Here is a 19,168-nt window from a genome sequence, read left to right as displayed (position 1 = left end):
CAGAGAAATGAAATGTTATAGAGAGCGGTTGGAACCATTTCTGTTGCAGTGGGGGTGCATAGTTTCCAGCTGATTCTGGTTAACGGCACCTCTGTTTTGGGGGACAGTCACAATGATCTGGCTGTTTACTGGGAAGAAAAGCGTGTTCTTGTCCTAGATTATCCAGATAATTGCCTCAGTCCTCTACTTTCCCTTCTGGGTGTTTGTCAACAACCTGAATCATGGGAAAAGGAATGAAAGGGAATGGTTTGTGAAAGGAATAAATCACTTTAGACTTTAGCCAGAAACGACTTTCATCCCCACCAGCATAGATTTCTGATGTTTTATTTCATTAAGTATGGGAACGGCGTTACATATGTCCTTGGAGATTTTTGTCAACTTTTCTCTTACAAATTAATACAACTAAAGTACTCTAAGTCGCTAATTAGACAAGTGTTGGCTGCTCTTGATTGGGAAAGTGAGATGGGAAGGACTCCTTTTCACTTGTGGAAAAAAAAAAGGAGACTTCAGAAAAATTAAACTGAGCTTTGAGTTGTCTCCTAAAAATTTTTTGGGGGTCCTTAATAGCGAGAAAGAACATGGAAAAAAATAAATTACACAAGACTTATCTATGATTGACATTGCTGCCTGGTTTTAAATGAGAACCTTCTAATTCCCAGTATGGGCTGTATATTAGGACTCCATTTGAATTTTATTCCATTCTGATCAAGTGTGCTAATGCTAGACGCATAAGCAGATAGTCCTATCTATTAATCGTCAAGGCCCCAAATCACCTAGGTGGAGGAGTTTTTCAGAGGCATCAGAGTTCTTCAGAGAAAGCTGTCAATTTAGGAGAAAGGCAGCATGCTTTTTTGCTAAACGAACTATTCAAGCTTGGCTGACATGTCTTGCTTCTGAGTCTGGGGAATGAGTACTTGGTATCCAGAAAGGGGGTTAGGGATGGGTCTGAACTGAGCCATGTGAACAGTGAGTCTGAAAACAGATGATGCGACCCTGTCTGTTTTTTTTTTTTTTTTTCCAGCCTGCCGAGAGCCAAAGGTCTCAGACCTGGTGAGAAGGAGAGTTCTTCCAGTGCAGGTCCAGTCAAGGTGAGACTGAAATACCTGCACTCTGTTAGGAAGGGTAATGGAGATTTCCTCTCCCATTCCCTTTCTCTACTTTGTGTTGGGGTTTCTTAGGGACATTTAGTGCTAAATGGTCATGAAAGAATAGGGCTTGTTCCCTGGAAGCTCATTAGCCAGCTGCCTTTGGCCAAGAGGTAGCAATGGTTGGAAGATGGACAAATTTTATTGGATCGTGGGAAAGTAGATGATTGGTGAGAAGCAAGACACTCAGATGGTCTTTGAGGAACTGGGTTGTCATATGTGAGTCTTCCCTAAATTACTGTGTATGCATTGTGGCAGCTTCTAGGTGCCAGCATCAGGAAGAACACCTTCCTAAACCCCAGCTGGCAGTCAGAGGTTCTTGTCATGGAGAGAGGGGATGGTGGAGTCCAGAAACTAGAGATGCATGGCCAGTCGCCATCAGGGATGTGAGCTCTGGAAGACAGAGGTGAAGACCACCTTGGGGGGCGGGGGCAGTAGGCCCAGTTCTATTCATCTCTTTTTCACTGTGTCTGCTCCAATAAGGAAGGCTTCCTCTCTCTCCCCAAGCACAGTTCTGCTGTACGACTTTATTCTTGTGCCTCCTTTGGTCTGGAAACGTCTTCCACAGGATCCCATCGAGGCTCACTGCCTCCCTTCTTTCAGTTCTCTGCTCAATTTTCACCTGACAGAGAGGCCTCCCTTGACTGTCCTTTCAAAACTAGCCAAGCTTACCACCCCCGACTGCCCACCGACTCCTTTACCTGGTGTTCTCTGGCCTTGTTCATCTCAGCTCCCTCTCTACCAGTTGTCTTGGTTTACGTGTTCAATTTCTGTCTCCCCATTCCAAATACAGAAGTTACAAGTACAGGAGCATTATCTGCTTTGTTCTAGTGCCTGAGACAGTGCCTGCCATGTGGAAGACACTCGATAAATATTTACTGAATGAATACATTGGAGTGACTGACAGTCAAGGGTTCCTGACCTGGTTCTGCCCCTGTTTAGTTCTAGGTATGCCTAGGAAAGTTCCTAAACTTGCTGAGCCTTTTATTTTTTTCCTTCTCTTGAAATGCAGGAATAATCATAGCAGTCTCTGGGAATTGTTGTAAGGATTAAATCCAACACGAATAGCTAACGCTTATTGCATGTTTTCTACGTACAGCTGCTCTTTTGAGTACTTTACATGTCTTGGCTCATTGAATTCTCACTATAGCCTCTGAGGAAGGCATTATTCTTTTTATTACAGATTTTTTATTACCGTTTTTATTATAGATGGGTAAACTGAGGCTCAGAGAAGTAAAGTAACTTGCCCCAGGTCACACTGCTAGAAGTGGCAAAACCAGGATATAAATTCAGCATCTGGCTCCAGGGTCTGCTCCCTTATGCACTAGACTAACTCTTAGCAAAGCACCTTGCACATACAAGCACCTGTTAAAGGCAGCTATTGTTAGGGTTAGTGATAATGAGTTCCAGTGACCAGGCTCGCTCTGGAGTGTTCCTTGGTGAGGATGCCCGTCAGCCTCTGACCCTTCCTCTTTCTCTCTCAAGTCTTTTCCTTTTAGGGAAGACATTTCCTTTGGAATGGTGGCAATGGAATTCAAACTCGGCCCTGTCTTCAGGTCTCTGTGATTCCCTGGGCTGGACTCTCCAATAAGTGGAATCCACCTGTTCTTCCCAAAGAGACATCCTGAGGAGGAACCCCTCTCAAAAAGAACACAGTTTTTAAGACAATTTTAATGGGAGGTTAGGTGGCAAAGTGCCTGCTGTCTCATGTAAATGAGAAGCAAACCTGAAATTTGGTTTTTCAGTATCTTTCTGGAAGGCAGGCTGCTGAAGTGGGGGGTGGGGGTTCTGCCTATCTCCAACAGCCAGGCTCACCTGGGGAGCCCCCAAAGGCAGTGTGAACCTTCAGTGGCCTAGAGATAAGCTTGTTAGCAAGTGCAGAAGCTCCCAGAATTACAGACCTGGTTAGAACCATGATAGGAATATTTGTTGAGTGAAATCAATATAGATGGAATATTTGCTCTGATCCAAGTTCTGTAGAGATGCATGAAATAATTTCTTACAGTGATATCAAATTGATGTGGTAGCGACACCACGTGGAAGTCACGACGGCTAAGCACGGTGGTCTCAAGAACCATCTTCCTTTCCTGTGTGCCCATGAGCACTCTCACTTACCTCTCTGAGCTTCCCTTCTCCATTCATCAAATGGGAATGAAGACATTGATTCCTAAAGGGATTTCAGCTTGTCACTCAGTGGGCACCAATATAAAACAAACACAAAGCAGAACAATGTGTGTATATCTCCCCCAAGAACCCCGGAGTGGTCTCTGGGGCCTTCACCTTCAGGGATCATTTAATATCCCTTTCCACATTTACACACAACAGTTCATATTTCTCCCAATCAATGTGCCCTGAGAGAAATTTCTGTTCTCCGAGGTGAACTAATTACATCTGCTAATTGCTAAATCAAGCTACTGTATCAACACAGTTTAGTTCAAGTCAATTCCTAATATTGCCCCATTATGATAATGTTTGGAGGGGGAAAAAAAGTACTCCTGCATGCTCTCATTCAAATTAACTCCCTTTTCTATTTAGTTTCGCAGTTAAATTTGTGTGTGTGCGTGTGTAGTGTCTTTGCATAGCAGCTATTATGTCAGATGTAGTTCTCTTTGGTTAAAATCCGAGGCAGTTGGAAGCATGCCAGAAATGGAAGTGGAGGAATGAAAAGATTGAGGCGTACAAGAGAATTTGCTCAGTGGTAGAGGTGAAGGGTACAGTGTGTGTGTGTGTGTGTGTGTGTGTGTGTGTGTGTGTATGAGAGAGAGAGAGAGAGAGAGAGAGAGAGAGAGAGAGAGAGAGAGAGAAGAGAAAGGAAGCGAAAGAACAGAGATATAGAGACAGAGATAGGACATTTTCCTCTTCTTCTGTAACCACATATCTACATGGGACCTGGCATGGGTGCTAAAAGGACCACGGTGACCGTCTCTTGCCCTTCCCTTTCTCTGGCCCCATGTGCTCTGACCCAGGGAGACGCCATTACACCAGCTGTATTCATCAGCCTTCAGCAAGGAGAAGATGCAGGGTGCCCCTACCAAGAAGCCAGCCCTTCCCTTTGGAGACCTGCCCCCTGGGTACCAGCACCTGCACACCCAGCTCCAGTATGAGTGCTTCTCACCCTTCTACCGCCGCCTGGGCAGCAGCCGGAGGACGTGTCTGAGGACCGGGAAGTGGAGTGGGCGGGCCCCATCCTGCATCCCTAGTGAGTCAAGGCTCATCTTCGAGTGGCAGTATCTTCCAGTTTCCAAAGCGGCCTGTGTAAAGCCATTCACCTTGTTGTCTGGGGAGAGTCCCACTGTCCAAAGGAATGGTCTTGCATGGCTTTCCCTAGTTTGGTGATACCCGGAACTCCTTGGTTAGAAGTGTCTTCCTTTGGTTTGAACTTACTTCCCAGGAAAAGCGGAGTCATGAACTCCTAGGGGCATACTTTCTGTGGATAACTCTATCATGTTTACTGGGAGAAGAGGAAGAGAGCAGGAACTAAACAGAAAGTGGGGAGGGGTTAGAGGTGCTAGGCCGCCTCTAGTTACGTCATCTTGGCTACCCTAAGCTCCATTTCACAGCCACCCTGCAGTGATTTTAATTAGGTAATTGTTATTAATTAATTAAATATTAATTACCTCCTCTGTTAAGATGGTGATTACTGAGATAATATATGGAAGTGTCTAGAACAGGACCCAGCTCCTTTCTCCATTCTCCCCTTGTGAAAGGAGAACAGCGTGGTTTAGTTCATGGCGGTCACATTTATCATGACGGTCATGATATTTTTGAGGGTCTGTATACATCATCTCATTCAGTCTTCTGGAACCCTATGAGACCATTATTATTGCTCTATCCATTTTACAGGTGAGGAAACTGAGGCTCTAAAAGATTAGGTCACTTGACCAAAGTCCTGTTGATAGTAAGTGCCTGGGATCACAATTTGGGTTTCATTTTACTATAAAATCTCCAATTTTAACCTTCGACTTTATAACCAGTTGCGTCTAGATTAATATTTAAAGGAAGAAGAAAACCAGGTGAGATGGCTTAGTGGTCATTGGACCCATGGGACCACCTTTCCTGTTGGTGCTCTCCTGGTAGAGAGACGCATTCCCCTTTGGATGGAAATATCTAAGTTGGTATTACTGAACTGGTGCTTTCTCCATAGTCTGTGGGAAAATCGAGAACATCACTTCTCTGAAGACCCAAGGGACGCGCTGGCCATGGCAAGCAGCCATCTACAGGAGGACCAGTGGGGTGCACGATGGTGGCCTGCACAAGGGCGCATGGTTTCTGGTCTGCAGCGGCGCCCTGGTGAACGAGCGCACCGTGGTGGTGGCCGCCCACTGTGTTACTGACCTGGGGAAGGTCACCGTCATCAAGACAGCAGATCTCAAAATCGTCTTGGGGAAGTTTTACCGGGATGACGACCGGGATGAGAAGACCATCCAGAGCTTACGGGTGAGAGAGGAGGGCTCAACTTGGAAACCGGGGCTTTGGCTCAACTAGTTCTAAGCACAGGAGAGCAGGACCATGTCAGCCCTGTCAACTTGGCATGTCAGTACCAGTCCCGGGCCTGGCACATGCCAGGGGCTTGGTGTTACATATCGACAGGTACTGGAAAGGGGCATTTAGAAGGGCCATCCCGTCCTTCCCCGATTTGCTTCTTTTAAAAGTAAGAGACAAGCTCCATCTATCATCATGGTTATCAAAAGTCAATTACTGGGCTGGGGATATGGCTCACTGGCAGAGCATTCACCTACCACGTGTGAGGCCCTGAGTTCAAGCCTCAGCACCACATAAAAATAAATAAATAAATAAAGGTATTGTGTCCAACTACAACTAAAAAAATAAATATTTAAAAAAGAATTTAAGTACCTCCAAGTAAAATACACATATAATTTGTCTAGTAGCTCGTAACAAATTAAAAGTTAGTGAAATTATTTGTTTAATACCTGGCTTGGCCTAAAACCATCTACTCCATAAGCATTCTATGTCACCGGACCCTCACAGCCTAGCACAGAGCCAGGTTCAAAGTACATTAACAAATAGTTTGTGATCACAATCTGGGTTTCACCTAATACATTTGGGCGCTATCCTGGTAGGCTTTGAGGATAGACAAATCCTATCCAAGACATTCCTCATCAATTTACAGAATGCTTTGCTCTTTCCTGCGTCCCTCCCTGCCTTCAATTCACCCATCTCTCTGTCCATCCATCCATCCATCCATCTATCCACCTACCCATCTGTCTATCAATCCATCCATCTCTCGTCCTATCCTTCTATCTGTCTATCTGTCCATCCATCTATTTGGGGGATACCACAATGTGCCTTTCACTGAAACTAGATGCAAAAATAACGAAGAGTGGTTTTCACTCTGAAGAGTCCAGGCTAGTGGGAGAGAGACCCATATATCATGATGAGTGTGACGTAAAAGAAACCTCAAGGAAATGTGCTCAAACACAGTTCCAGTAACAGAACATAAACATTAAAAATTATAAGGTATCACAGATGGGAGCTCTTAGAGGGCTCTGTCAAAGTGGGTGATCAGCAAGACTGGGGAACATCAGGGAAGAGTGTGAAAAAGTCTATGATATATTCTGAGAATGTTCTTATGGGGAAAGTATTATGGGATGTTGTTACAAAACATGGCTCTATCTTGCTGGCATGTAGGCACATGAAATGTTACAGAGGTAGCTTTGGGGCTTTATGTGTTGATGATGCTGATGTATGTTTTCTTCATTAGTTACTTACCACCATTAAAAAATTAAGATGTTTCAATTAAAGATCTGGAGTCCATGCTCTGGCAAATTTAAAATGTTGGCCCATTTCTGTACAGCAGTGATCAGCTGGAATGAAGTGGCCTCTGCCCACTTATTTTATTTATTTATTTATTTAATTTTTAGTTGTAGATGAACACAATACCTTTATTTTATTGAATTTATGGTGCTGAGGATCGAACCCAGGGCCTCTTATGTACTAGGCGAGTGCTCTACTGCTGAGCCATAACCCCAGCCCTATTTTATTATTTATTTATTTATTTATATTGGGGATTGAACCCAGTGATATTTTACCACCCAAATACATTCTAAGTCCTTTCAATTTTTTATTTGGAGACAGGTCTTGCTAAGTGGCTGAGGCTGACCTTGAATTTGCAATCCTCCTGCCTCAGCCTCCTGAATTCTCTGTAGCTTCACCTGAATACTCCACTTATTTAATGTCATCTACCAGACTCCAGTAGTCATTTCAATTTGCAGTCCTGGAAACAGAGCAATTCCTTTCTAAGATTTCTTGAGCAAAGTATGTCAAATAATGGTACCTGGTTTTTGAACAATTTCTCCTAATAATTTAGCCCCCAAACTTGACTGTCCTTGTCTGCCATGGATGCTCACCATTGCTGTCCATTCCTTGTATTGGTAGATTTCTGCCATCATTCTGCATCCCAACTACGACCCCATACTGCTGGACGCTGACATCGCCATCTTGAAGCTCCTGGACAAGGCCCGCATCAGCACCCGTGTCCAGCCCATCTGCCTCGCTGCCACTAGGGACCTCAGCATCTCCTTCCAGGAGTCCCACCTCACTGTGGCTGGCTGGAACATCCTGGCAGATGTGAGGAGCCCTGGCTTCAAGAACGACACGCTGCGCTCTGGGGTGGTCAGGGTGGTGGACTCACTGCTGTGTGAGGAGCAGCATGAAGACCGTGGCATCCCCGTGAGTGTCACCGACAACATGTTCTGTGCCAGCCAGGACTCCAGTGCCCCTTCGGACATCTGCACGGCGGAGACAGGGGGCATTGCAGCTATGTCCTTCCCTGGCCGGGCATCACCTGAGCCACGATGGCATCTGGTGGGGCTGGTCAGCTGGAGCTATGACAGATCTTGTAGTCATAGCCTCTCCACAGCGTTTACCAAGGTGCTGCCTTTCAAAGACTGGATCGAGAGGAACATGAAGTGAGCCAGCTGCAGGCCTGTCGGGGAGCTTTTCCATGCACCTGTCTGCACCTGGGCTACAGGACGCAGTGTGGATCTGAAGTGTGGATTTTGCCCATGAACTTGGCTCTGCCAGGGCTTCTGATTTCATGGACACAACTCAGTGGGGGGCGAGTAGAACTCAGTTTCTGGTAGCCACTGCCTTCTTCCCGCCTGCTTGGAAACCACTGGGAAGATCCTAGAGCTTTCAAGACCTGAGTTTCTTCAAAGAACACCTTCCTGTTTGACTGGCCTGGTGGTCTTCCCCACCTTTCAGTGAGGTGGATGTCATGGTCACCTCTGGTTGAGGGTTGACCTCAGGAGTTCTGGGCTTCACAAAGCCTCTGTGGAGGCTGCAGCCAAACCAAGTTCCAAAGAGCTGCCTGCAGGACGTCTGGCACGGTTGAGGTAGGATGTGGCACATGCTTTGTCCCTTGCCACAGTGCAGTCTGGTCCTTTTCTTTTCCAATCTCCTGTACACATTTCAATAAAACAAGGGTTGGCTACTGACCTACAAAACAGGTGTGCTCTGTTCTCATTCCTGCGTACTGTGTCTCTGGGCTACATGTATCAGAGCCATGTCTCCCTGTAGTCCTTTCATATAGAACTAAGGGTACCAAATAATGTGTGTGCCAAAGACCATGCTGTCTTTTCAAGACCAACTCTTGGAGCTTGGTGAGTCATCGATTAGGAGAAAAAAGACAGAGGTGCCATCAGGTGACACAAACAGGAAAATACCAGGGACTAGCTGATTTACATGTGCCCTTGGTTCTCATGTTCTAGATCCAGTCTAAAACCCTTCTTTGTAAATAAAGTAAATCTTTGTAGTATGTTTTAGAGCAGTTGGATTGAAGCCACATGTTCGCTTACATCAGATTTAGGTATGCCAAGGACCTGTAGCCTCCCTGTTTTCCATAATACATGGGTGTTTCCTCCTAAGCCCCAGACCTGCTTCCCACTGGATAAGGAAGGAAAAAGATGAATTCAATCCTGTAAATTCTTTTTTTAAATTTTTTATTGATTTTATTTTTTTTAAATACATGACAGCAGTGGGAATGCATTACAATTCTTATTACAAATACAGAGCACAATTTTTCATATTTCTGTATATAAAGGATATTCACACCAATTCATGCCTTTATACATGCACTTTGTTGTTGTTTTTTTGCATTATAATTCTTTTTTTAAAAAATTTTTGTTGTTGGTTGTTCAAAACATTACATAGTTCTTGATATATCATATTTCACACTTTGATTCAAGTGGGTTATGAACTCCCATTTTTACCCTGTATACAGATTGCAGAATCACATCAGTTACACATCCATTGATTTACATATTGCCATACTAGTGTCTGTTGTGCTCCGCTGCCTTTCCTATCCTCTACTATCCCCCCTCCCCTCCCCTCCCCTCTTCTCTCTCTACCCCCTCTACTGTCATTCATTTCTCCCCCTTGTATTATTTTTCCCTTTCCCCTCACTTCCTCTTGTATGTAATTTTGTATAACCCTGAGGGTCTCCTTCCATTTCCATGCAATTTCCCTTCTCTCTCCCTTTCCCTCCCACCCCTCATCCCTGTTTAATGTTAATCTTCTTCTCCTGCTCTTCATCCCTACTCTGTTCTTAGTTACTCTCCTTATATCAAAGAAGACATTTGGCATTTGTTTTTTAGGGATTGGCTAGCTTCACTTAGCATAATCTGCTCTAATGCCATCCATTTCCCTGCAAATTCTATGATTTTGTCATTTTTTAATGCAGAGTAATACTCCATTGTGTATAAATGCCACATTTTTTTTTTTATCCATTCGTCTATTGAAGGGCATCTAGGTTGGTTCCACAGTCTTGCTATTGTGAATTGTGCTGCTATGAACATCGATGTAGCAGTGTCCCTGTAGCATGCTCTTTTTAGGTCTTTAGGGAATAGACCGAGAAGGGGAATAGCTGGGTCAAATGGTGGCTCCATTCCCAGCTTTCCAAGAAATCTCCATACTGCTTTCCAAATTGGCTGCACCAATTTGCAGTCCCACCAGCAATGTACAAGTGTACCCTTTTCCCCACATCCTCGCCAGCACTTGTTGTTGTTTGACTTCATAATGGCTGCCAATCTTACTGGAGTGAGATGGTATCTTAGGGTGGTTTTGATTTGCATTTCTCTGACTGCTAGAGATGGTGAGCATTTTTTCATGTACTTGTTGATTGATTGTATGTCCTCCTCTGAGAAGTGTCTGTTCAGGTCCTTGGCCCATTTGTTGATTGGGTTGTTTGTTCTCTTATTGTCTAATTTTTTGAGTTCTTTGTATACTCTGGATATTAGGGCTCTATCTGAAGTGTGAGGAGTAAAGATTTGTTCCCAGGATGTAGGCTCCCTATTTACCTCTCTTATTGTTTCTTTTGCTGAGAAAAAACTTTTTAGTTTGAGTAAGTCCCATTTGTTGATTCTAGTTATTAACTTTTGTGCTATGGGTGTCCTATTGAGGAATTTGGAGCCCGACCCCACAGTATGTAGATCGTAGCCAACTTTTTCTTCTATCAGACGGCGTGTCTCTGATTTGATATCAAGCTCCTTGATCCATTTTGAATTAACTTTTGTGCATGGCGAGAGAAAGGGATTCAGTTTCATTTTGTTGCATATGGATTTCCAGTTTTCCCAGCACCATTTGTTGAAGATGCTATCCTTCCTCCATTGCATGCTTTTAGCCCCTTTATCAAATATAAGATAGTTGTAGTTTTGTGGATTGGTTTCTGTGTCCTCTATTCTGTACCATTGGTCCACCCGCCTGTTTTGGTACCAGTACCATGCTGTTTTTGTTACTATTGCTCTGTAGTATAGTTTGAAGTCTGGTATCGCTATACCGCCTGATTCACACTTCCTGCTTAGCATTGTTTTTGCTATTCTGGGTCTTTTATTTTTCCATATGAATTTCATGATTGCTTTCTCTATTTCTACAAGAAATGCCGTTGGGATTTTGATTGGCATTGCATTAAACCTATAGAGAACTTTTGGTAATATCGCCATTTTGATGATGTTAGTTCTGCCTATCCATGAACAGGGTATATTTTTCCATCTTCTAAGATCTTCTTCTATTTCTCTCTTTAGGGTTCTGTAGTTTTCATTGTATAAGTCTTTCACCTCTTTTGTTAGGTTGATTCCCAAGTATTTTATTTTTTTTGAAGATATTGTGAATGGAGTGGTTGTCCTCATTTCCATTTCAGAGGATTTGTCGCTGATATACAGGAATGCCTTTGATTTATGCGTGTTGATTTTATATCCTGCCACTTTGCTGAATTCATTTATTAGCTCTAATAGTTTCTTTGTAGAGCCTTTTGGGTCTGCTAGGTATAGAATCATATCATCTGCAAATAGTGATAATTTAAGTTCTTCTTTTCCTATTTTGATGCCTTTAATTTCTTTCGTCTGTCTAATTGCTCTGGCCAGTGTTTCGAGAACTATGTTGAACAGAAGTGGAGAGAGAGGGCATCCCTGTCTTGTTCCAGATTTTAGAGGGAATGCCTTCAGTTTTTCTCCATTCAGAATGATGCTAGCCTGAGGCTTAGCATAGATTGCTTTTACAATATTGAGGTATGTTCCTGTTATCCCTAGTTTTTCTAGAGTTTTGAACATAAAGGGATGCTGTACTTTGTCGAATGCTTTTTCCGCATCTATCGAGATGATCATATGGTTCTTATTTTTAAGTCTATTGATGTGGTGAATAACATTTATTGATTTCCGTATATTGAACCAGCCTTGCATCCCAGGGATGAATCCTACTTGATCATGGTGCACAATTTTTTTGATATGTTTTTGTATCCGATTCGCCAGAATTTTATTGAGGATTTTTGCATCTAGGTTCATTAGAGATATTGGTCTGTAGTTTTCTTTCTTTGAAGTGTCTTTGTCTGGTTTAGGTATCAGGGTGATGTTGGCCTCATAGAATGAATTTGGAAGTTCTCCCTCCTTTTCTATTTCCTGAAGTAGCTTGAAAAGTATTGGTATTAGTTCTTCTTTAAAGGTTTTGTAAAATTCTGCTGTATACCCATCCGGTCCTGGGCTTTTCTTAGTTGGTAGTCTTTTGATGGTTTCTTCTATTTCCTCAATTGATATTGGTCTGTTTAGGTTGTCTATATCCTCCTGACTCAATCTGGGCAGATCATATGACTTAAGAAATTTATCTATGCCTTCACTATCTTCTAATTTATTGGAGTATAAGGATTCAAAATAGTTTTTGATTATCTTCTGTATTTCTGAAGTGTCTGTTGTGATATTGCCTTTTTCATCCCGTATGCTAGTAATTTGAGTTCTCTCTCTTCTTCTCTTCGCTAGCATGGCTAAGGGTCTGTCGATTTTGTTTATTTTTTCAAAGAACCAACTTTTAGTTTTGTCAATTTTTTCAATTGTTTCTTTTGTTTCGATTTCATTAATTTCAGCTCTGATTTTAATTATTTCTTGCCTTCTACTTCTTTTGCTGTTGTTTTGCTCTTCTTTTTCTAGGATTTTGAGATGAAGTATGAGATCATTTATTTGTTGGTTTTTTCTTTTTTTAAGGAATGAACTCCAAGCAATGAATTTTCCTCTTAGAACTGCTTTCAATGTGTCCCATAGATTCCGATATGTTGTGTCTGTGTTTTCATTTATCTCTAAGAATTTTTTAATTTCCTCCTTGATGTCTTCTATAACCCATTGATCATTCAGTAACCTATTGTTCATTCTCCAAGTGATGTATGCTTTTTCCTTCCTTCTTTTATCGTTGATTTTCAGTTTCATTCCATTATGATCAGATAAGATGCATGGTATTATCTCTACTCCTTTATATTGTCTAAGAGTTGCCCTGTGACATAATATATGATCTATTTTTGAGAAGGATCCATGTGCTGCTGAGAAAAAAGTGTAACTGCTTGATGTTGGGTGGTATACTCTATATATGTCAATTAGGTCTAGGTTATTAATAGTGTTATTGAGTTCTATAGTTTCCTTATTCAACTTTTGTTTGGAAGATCTGTCCAGTGGCGAGAGAGGTGTGTTGAAGTCTCCCATGATTATGGTATGGTGGTCTATTAGACTCTTGAACTTGAGAAGAGTTTGTTTGACGAACATAGCTGCACCATTGTTTGGGGCATAAATATTTATGATTGTTATGTCTTGTTGGTGTATGGTTCCCTTAAGCAGTATGTAGTGTCCCTCTTTATCCCTTTTGATTAACTTTGGCTTGAAATCTATTTTATTTGATATGAGTATGGACACTCCTGCTTGTTTCCGAAGTCCATATGAGTGATATGATTTTTCCCAACCTTTCACCTTCAGCCTATGTATGTCTTTTCCTATCAAATGCGTCTCCTGTAGGCAGCATATTGTTGGGTCTTGTTTTGTGATCCATTCTACTAGCCTGTGTCTCTTAATTGGTGAGTTTAAGCCATTAACATTTAGGGTTATTATTGAGATATGGGTTGTTCTTCCAGCCATATTTTTTTATTTATGTTACTAAACATGGTTTGTTTTCCTCTTTGATTATTTTTCCCCCCTTTACTGTCCTACCTCCCACTGTTGGTTTTCATTGTTATTTTCCATTTCCTCTTCCTGTAATGTTTTGCCAAGGATGTTTTGAAGAGATGGTTTTCTAGCTGCGAATTCTTTGAACTTTTGTTTATCGTGGAAGGTTTTAATTTCATCTTCCATCCTGAAGCTTAATTTCGCTGGATACACAATTCTTGGTTGGAACCCATTTTCTTTCAGTGTTTGAAATATGTTATTCCAGGATCTTCTAGCTTTCAGAGTCTGTGTTGAGAGATCAGCTGTTATCTTGATTGGTTTACCCCTAAATGTAATCTGCTTCCTTTCTCTTGTAGCTTTTAAAATTCTCTCCTTATTCTGTATGTTGGGCATCTTCATTATAATGTGTCTAGGTGTGGATCTCTTATGATTTTGCACATTCGGCGTCCTGTAGGCTTCTAGGATTTGGGATTCTGTCTCATTCTTCACGTCTGGGAAGTTTTTTCCTATTATTTCATTGAATAGATTGCTCATTCCTTTGGTTTGGACCTCTATACCTTCGTGTATCCCAATGACTCTTAAGTTTGGTCTCTTTATGTTATCCCATATTTCTTGGATATTCTGCTCATGGTTTCTTAACAGTCTTGCTGAGCTGTCTATGTTCTTTTCAAGTTGAAATACTTTGTCTTCATTGTCTGATGTTCTATCTTCTAAGTGTTCTACTCTGCTGGTAGTATTCTCAATTGATTTTTTAAGTTGGTTTATTGCTTCCTGCATTTCTAGGATTTCTGTTTGTTTGTTTTTTATAACATCTATCTCCCTGTATAGTTGATCTTTTGCTTCTTGGATTTGCTTATGTAATTCATTGTCGAAGTGATCTTTCATTGTCTGATTTTGCTGTCTAATGTCTTCCTTGAGACTCCAGATCATCTGAAGCATGTATATCCTGAATTCTTTATCTGACATTCCATCTGCTGCAGCTATTACCTCTTCTAAAGTTGAGTTGACCTGCATTGCTTGTGGTCCTTTCTTTCCTTGTCTTTTCATACTGCTCGCGTTTCTTTCTGCTTGGTGAAACTATTGTGTTTTTGAAATTTTCCCCCTATATATTTATATTGCTCTTGTATAGTTGAAAAGTCTCCCTTGTAGGGGCGGGCGGCGGCTGTGCTCCTCCTCCAATTGGGGTGATCTGTCTACCATGCTGACGGGCCGCTGGGCCTGTTCTTCCGGTCGGTCGCAGGTCTGCCTAACTTGCGGGCGTGGGCAGCGGCTCTGCTCTGCCCCTACTCCAATTGGGGTGACCCTGTAAATTCTTTATGTGATCTTCCCATTAACATCCTTCTTTTTGGGGTGACTTACTCTTTTATCTTTTCTCCTTGTTATGATTTGGCTCTTAAATGTCTCCTCAAAGGCTCATGTGTTAAAGGCTTGGTCCCCCATGGGTGATGGACTGGAAGGAGGCAATAATGTTTGGATTTGGGGTCTAGTTGGAGAAAACAGGTCACTGGGGTCATGACTTTGAAGGGTTTATTTTGTTCCTAGCCCCTTCCTCCCCTATCTCCTTCTGGCTACCATAAGGTACACAATTTTACTCCACAATGTCATTCCACCATGATATTCTGCTTCACCACAGGCCCATAGCCATTGAGTCAGCTGACTATGGACTGAAAACCAGAACCAAATAAATTTTTCCTCTTTAAGCTAATTTCCTCAGGATTTTTTGTCACAGCAACAGAAAGCTAACTAGCACACTCCTCCTTGCCAGTTTTCTCTTCTACAAGATGGTGACTTGGAAGCTCAAATGCCTTTGAGCATTGGGACCACTGAGGGGACTCCTGAGTTCATGCTAGTTCCTGGATGCATGTGGCATGTGTTTCCCATCCTGGGTATTTTGTTGATATTTAGTGCTAGGATCTATAACTAGCTTAACTTGTGCTCTGTTCTCCTGCTTCCATGGAGGCTCAGAGGTTCTGCTGATTGGCTCCTCCTCAGCTCTGTGGGGACTGGCACTCCTGAGATCTGGTGGTGATTCCTATTTGACCCTGGCTTGGATTACTTGGCCTCATGGCCACAGTGATGATTTCTATGGTGATTGCCCAGCTAGACTCCTAGTGACCCTTTCTTCCTCCCTTGGGGGGCTTGTGGGAACTTCTCAGTCTTTTCTGTACCACATGAGAATGGGGAACCCAGACCTGTTACAGGGCATCTGAGGAGATGGTCTCTGCCTGAACTTTACTGTTCTTTCAACTTGTCTCAGAGAACTTCAGCCTCAAGGACTTTAGCCCCAAGGTTGGAATAGAGGACATATTTGCCTCCCAAACTGCCTCCCTATCTTTGTTTTTACATAACCCCTTCAGTCAGAAGGGAGTTACTTCTACTTTGTCTTTTGGTTGGTGTTCCTAGGGCTTTCTCTGAGTCACACTCTCTTCCTTTCACCACCCCCTCCTCCATCCTGATGGCTTCATATAAGAGCAATACATTATCCATTGTTGAGTACAAATTACCCAATACTTAATGGCTTAAAACAATACATATTTATTCTCTCACAGTTTCGGTGGAATTAGAGGCTTGATCTGAGGTTTGATTGAGGCCAGAAGATTTGATTCTACAGATATTTATCAGGTTACCCAAAGACTTTGTTCTAAGCCTAGAAGTCTTGGACCTTATTTTTTTAAAAGAGAGAGTGAGGAGACAGAGAGAGAGAGAGAGAGAGAGAGAGAGAGAGAATTTTAATATTTTTTAATTTTTTTTTTTAGTTTTCGGCAGACACAACATCTTTGTTTGTATGTGGTGCTGAGGATCGAACCCGGGCCGCACGCATGCCAGACGGGCGTGCTACTGCTTGAGCCACATCCCCAGCCCAAGACTTAGACCTTAAAACGTGTAATGGAAGTTGAATCAAAGAGATCTGAATTCAAATTCCTGTCTTTCAACATTTTTTTTTCTCAGTGATCTTGGGCAAATTGCTTAAGCCTCACTCCCTCCCCTTCAGCAGGTGTTAAATTGGTATGATGAGGTCCTGGGATTTTATCTTGGTAGCTGCAAGATAAGGAGATACTGTAGAAACCAATGAACTCATACATGGGTGAGTCCATTGGCTCACATGTTAAATGCTTGGCCACCAGCCTACGGCACTGTTGGGAGGTGGTGTGGGAGGACGTTAGGTCATTGAAGGCAATATTAGAATCCTGGATCCTCCTCTCCTCTCCCTGTTTCCCCAGCTTTCATACCACTATAAAGTGAGCAGCTTTCTCTGCCATGTGCTTATGCCATGATGTGCCATGCTGTCATGACCAAAGCATGGTAATAGTAATTATTATTATTAATATAATATAATATATTATAATAATACATATAATAATAATAAAATTATACAGGGCCAACTGATCATGACTAAAACCTCTGAAACAGGAGCCAAAATAAATCTTTCCTCCTTAGGGGCCATCTATCTCAGGTATTTTGTCAGAATGATGGAAAACTGATTAACACACATGGCATGTGGTTGGGTGCCCACAATACTGCAAGGTCCTGGGTTATCCAGCTGAGCACAGCACCCCAAAGCCTCCACATCTGCCTCCATGGGCACTGCACACATGGGGGTCCATTCTCACATTCTCCTGCCTGACTGTTCTGACTCCCCTCCTAACCATCATGCTCCCCACTTTTTTTTGACACCTTCTTCACTTGCATAGCATCATTTTTCCATTCTTGCCTTACCACTCAGTTCTGGTTCGCATGACTGTCATCTCTGCCATGACTTGGATGTTCTTAGATGCTTCATCTGGCCCCAAATCCTGGGAATGTGGTTAATAGCCCCATAGCCATTTGCTACGACCCCTAGATCTTCCTACCCCAGCCATGAGTATTGTATCTCATAAGACACAAGTCAGAATAAAAGAATCAGATAATGGGCCAGTCCCTTGGCTGTTTCTGGATGCTGTTGGAATGTTCTCCATCTCTCTTTATAAATCCACCCTGCATTCTAGGATTGGACTCACAGCTGGAAATCTGGTGTGTACATCAGCCAGAGGTCTGTCAGACAACCAGAACTCTTAAGAGTCACAGAGAGTAAGGGATTATACTCACCACATAACACTAGGCACTTGTGGAGAAGACTTTGCTCCAGGTTGGACCTGAATCAACCAGGCCAGCAGTTGGGAATGAAAACTGGATGTGAACTTGACAGAGCAAGGACAAACTAGAACCTGTGAGGACAAACAGAAACCCATGTGTGTCTCTTGCTGCCCCCAACCTCATTGGTGTGAGTGACCTGCAGGAGAAGTTGGTACCCTTAGCATGTGGCCGAATGCTCACCTGATTCAAATTCAGAAAAGCCAGAACAGGATGCTGGAAAAGCTGTGGGTTTTGTTGCTGTCCCATCCCAGCAGAGGGCGTGACATGGAGTGACGTTGTGTATGAACTGCCATGGTGTCGGATGAGCTCTACCAACTTCCAGAGTGTGAAAAGAGCTGTTATTTCACTTTCAATTCCAAATCTCACGAGAGTTTTTTCTTGTCTCCCCACCCCCTAATCCAGAACCATATTGGGTTCTAAGTTGACATGGAAGAAATCATTGCAAGTGCTGGGAAAGTGGTTGTCCATTGAGGAGGCCTTTGGGGAGATTCAGAGACTCTGAATAGGTGTCATCAGGTGACACAACAGGAAAATACCAGGGTCTAGCTGCTCCTGCTTCATCAAAAAAGTTTGTTTATAATTCCTCTGGTGGTTGTTTTGTTTGCATAGGTACACTTGTGGCCCCTGACAAGTGACATTCTATCAGCTAGGCTCTTGTGTTTAGGTGTCCATGGTCGGCCTAGTTAGGCTGTGGTGTTCTCCTCTTGAAGGTAAATACTTTCACAGATAGTAGTATTCATTTGCAAACATTCATTCATGCCAATATCCCTCTGGGTCATTCTGTGACTGGAATTGATCAAGACACAAAGAATACCACTTTCATATATTGTGTAACCACGATGCAAACTTCACGAATACCAATTCTCTCTCTTTCCAGGGAGTTAACATGAGTCACTGCTCCTTCTCTGTCAATTACAGCTTTGGTCTCAGTCTTCTATTAAGATGGCCAATTCTAGAAGTATCCCTACTTTCGAACCTCACCCAAATCATTTAGAAGTCAAAATCCTGCAAGTTCTTTCCAAGATACTTTTGATGAGATCCCTCTCAGTTCTGTATGATGCACACTGTCCCTCACTGTACGGACGGAGAAGCTCATTCAACCACAGGGGTTTCTAGTGGTCTTTGGATGGAGGCTGTTTACATATATATGTACATAAATGTCCTCCCTAAATCATGTAGATTTTACTTATATTTTGTGTACCATATGATCCAATTTAAATGACACCTAAAATTTAGATAAACTACAATTTAAGCAAGACCTTCACTTTCCTTGGGAACGGATAGGTTTTATAACTGAGGTGGTCTTTATCTTTAATGGGTAGTAGAGGAACCAACTCGCACTGTATTCATAAATGACAATAGAATCAAGAGGAAGGGACTAAGAAGACAGAATCTTTAGTCCACTTTTTATTTGCAGTGTCTTCCGAAGACAGTACAGTTAAAACTTCAAATCTCCGGAGT

General features: G+C 42.5%; 1 protein-coding gene across 3 annotated transcripts in view; it reads left to right on the top strand.

The window, feature by feature from the left end:
- The window catches only part of Pamr1 (peptidase domain containing associated with muscle regeneration 1), a 78,165-nt gene extending 69,559 nt beyond the window's left edge, over positions 1-8,606 (top strand). For all 3 annotated transcript variants that reach the window (XM_015477782.2, XM_048788593.1, XM_015477781.2), the window contains 4 exons: positions 1,022-1,088; positions 4,112-4,344; positions 5,290-5,582; positions 7,542-8,606. In XM_015477782.2, the coding sequence (XP_015333268.2) occupies positions 1,022-1,088; positions 4,112-4,344; positions 5,290-5,582; positions 7,542-8,078 (1,130 nt within the window). In that variant the 3' untranslated portion in view covers positions 8,079-8,606. The remainder of the gene's footprint in view (positions 1-1,021; positions 1,089-4,111; positions 4,345-5,289; positions 5,583-7,541) is intronic.
- The last annotated feature ends 10,562 nt before the right edge of the window (positions 8,607-19,168 follow it).

The sequence above is a fragment of the Marmota marmota genome, unplaced genomic scaffold (assembly GCF_001458135.2).
Source record: "Marmota marmota marmota unplaced genomic scaffold, marMar, whole genome shotgun sequence".
Classification (NCBI taxonomy): domain Eukaryota; kingdom Metazoa; phylum Chordata; class Mammalia; order Rodentia; family Sciuridae; genus Marmota; species Marmota marmota.
Note: the sequence above shows the minus strand (reverse complement) of the source record. Positions and strands in the feature narration are given on the sequence as shown.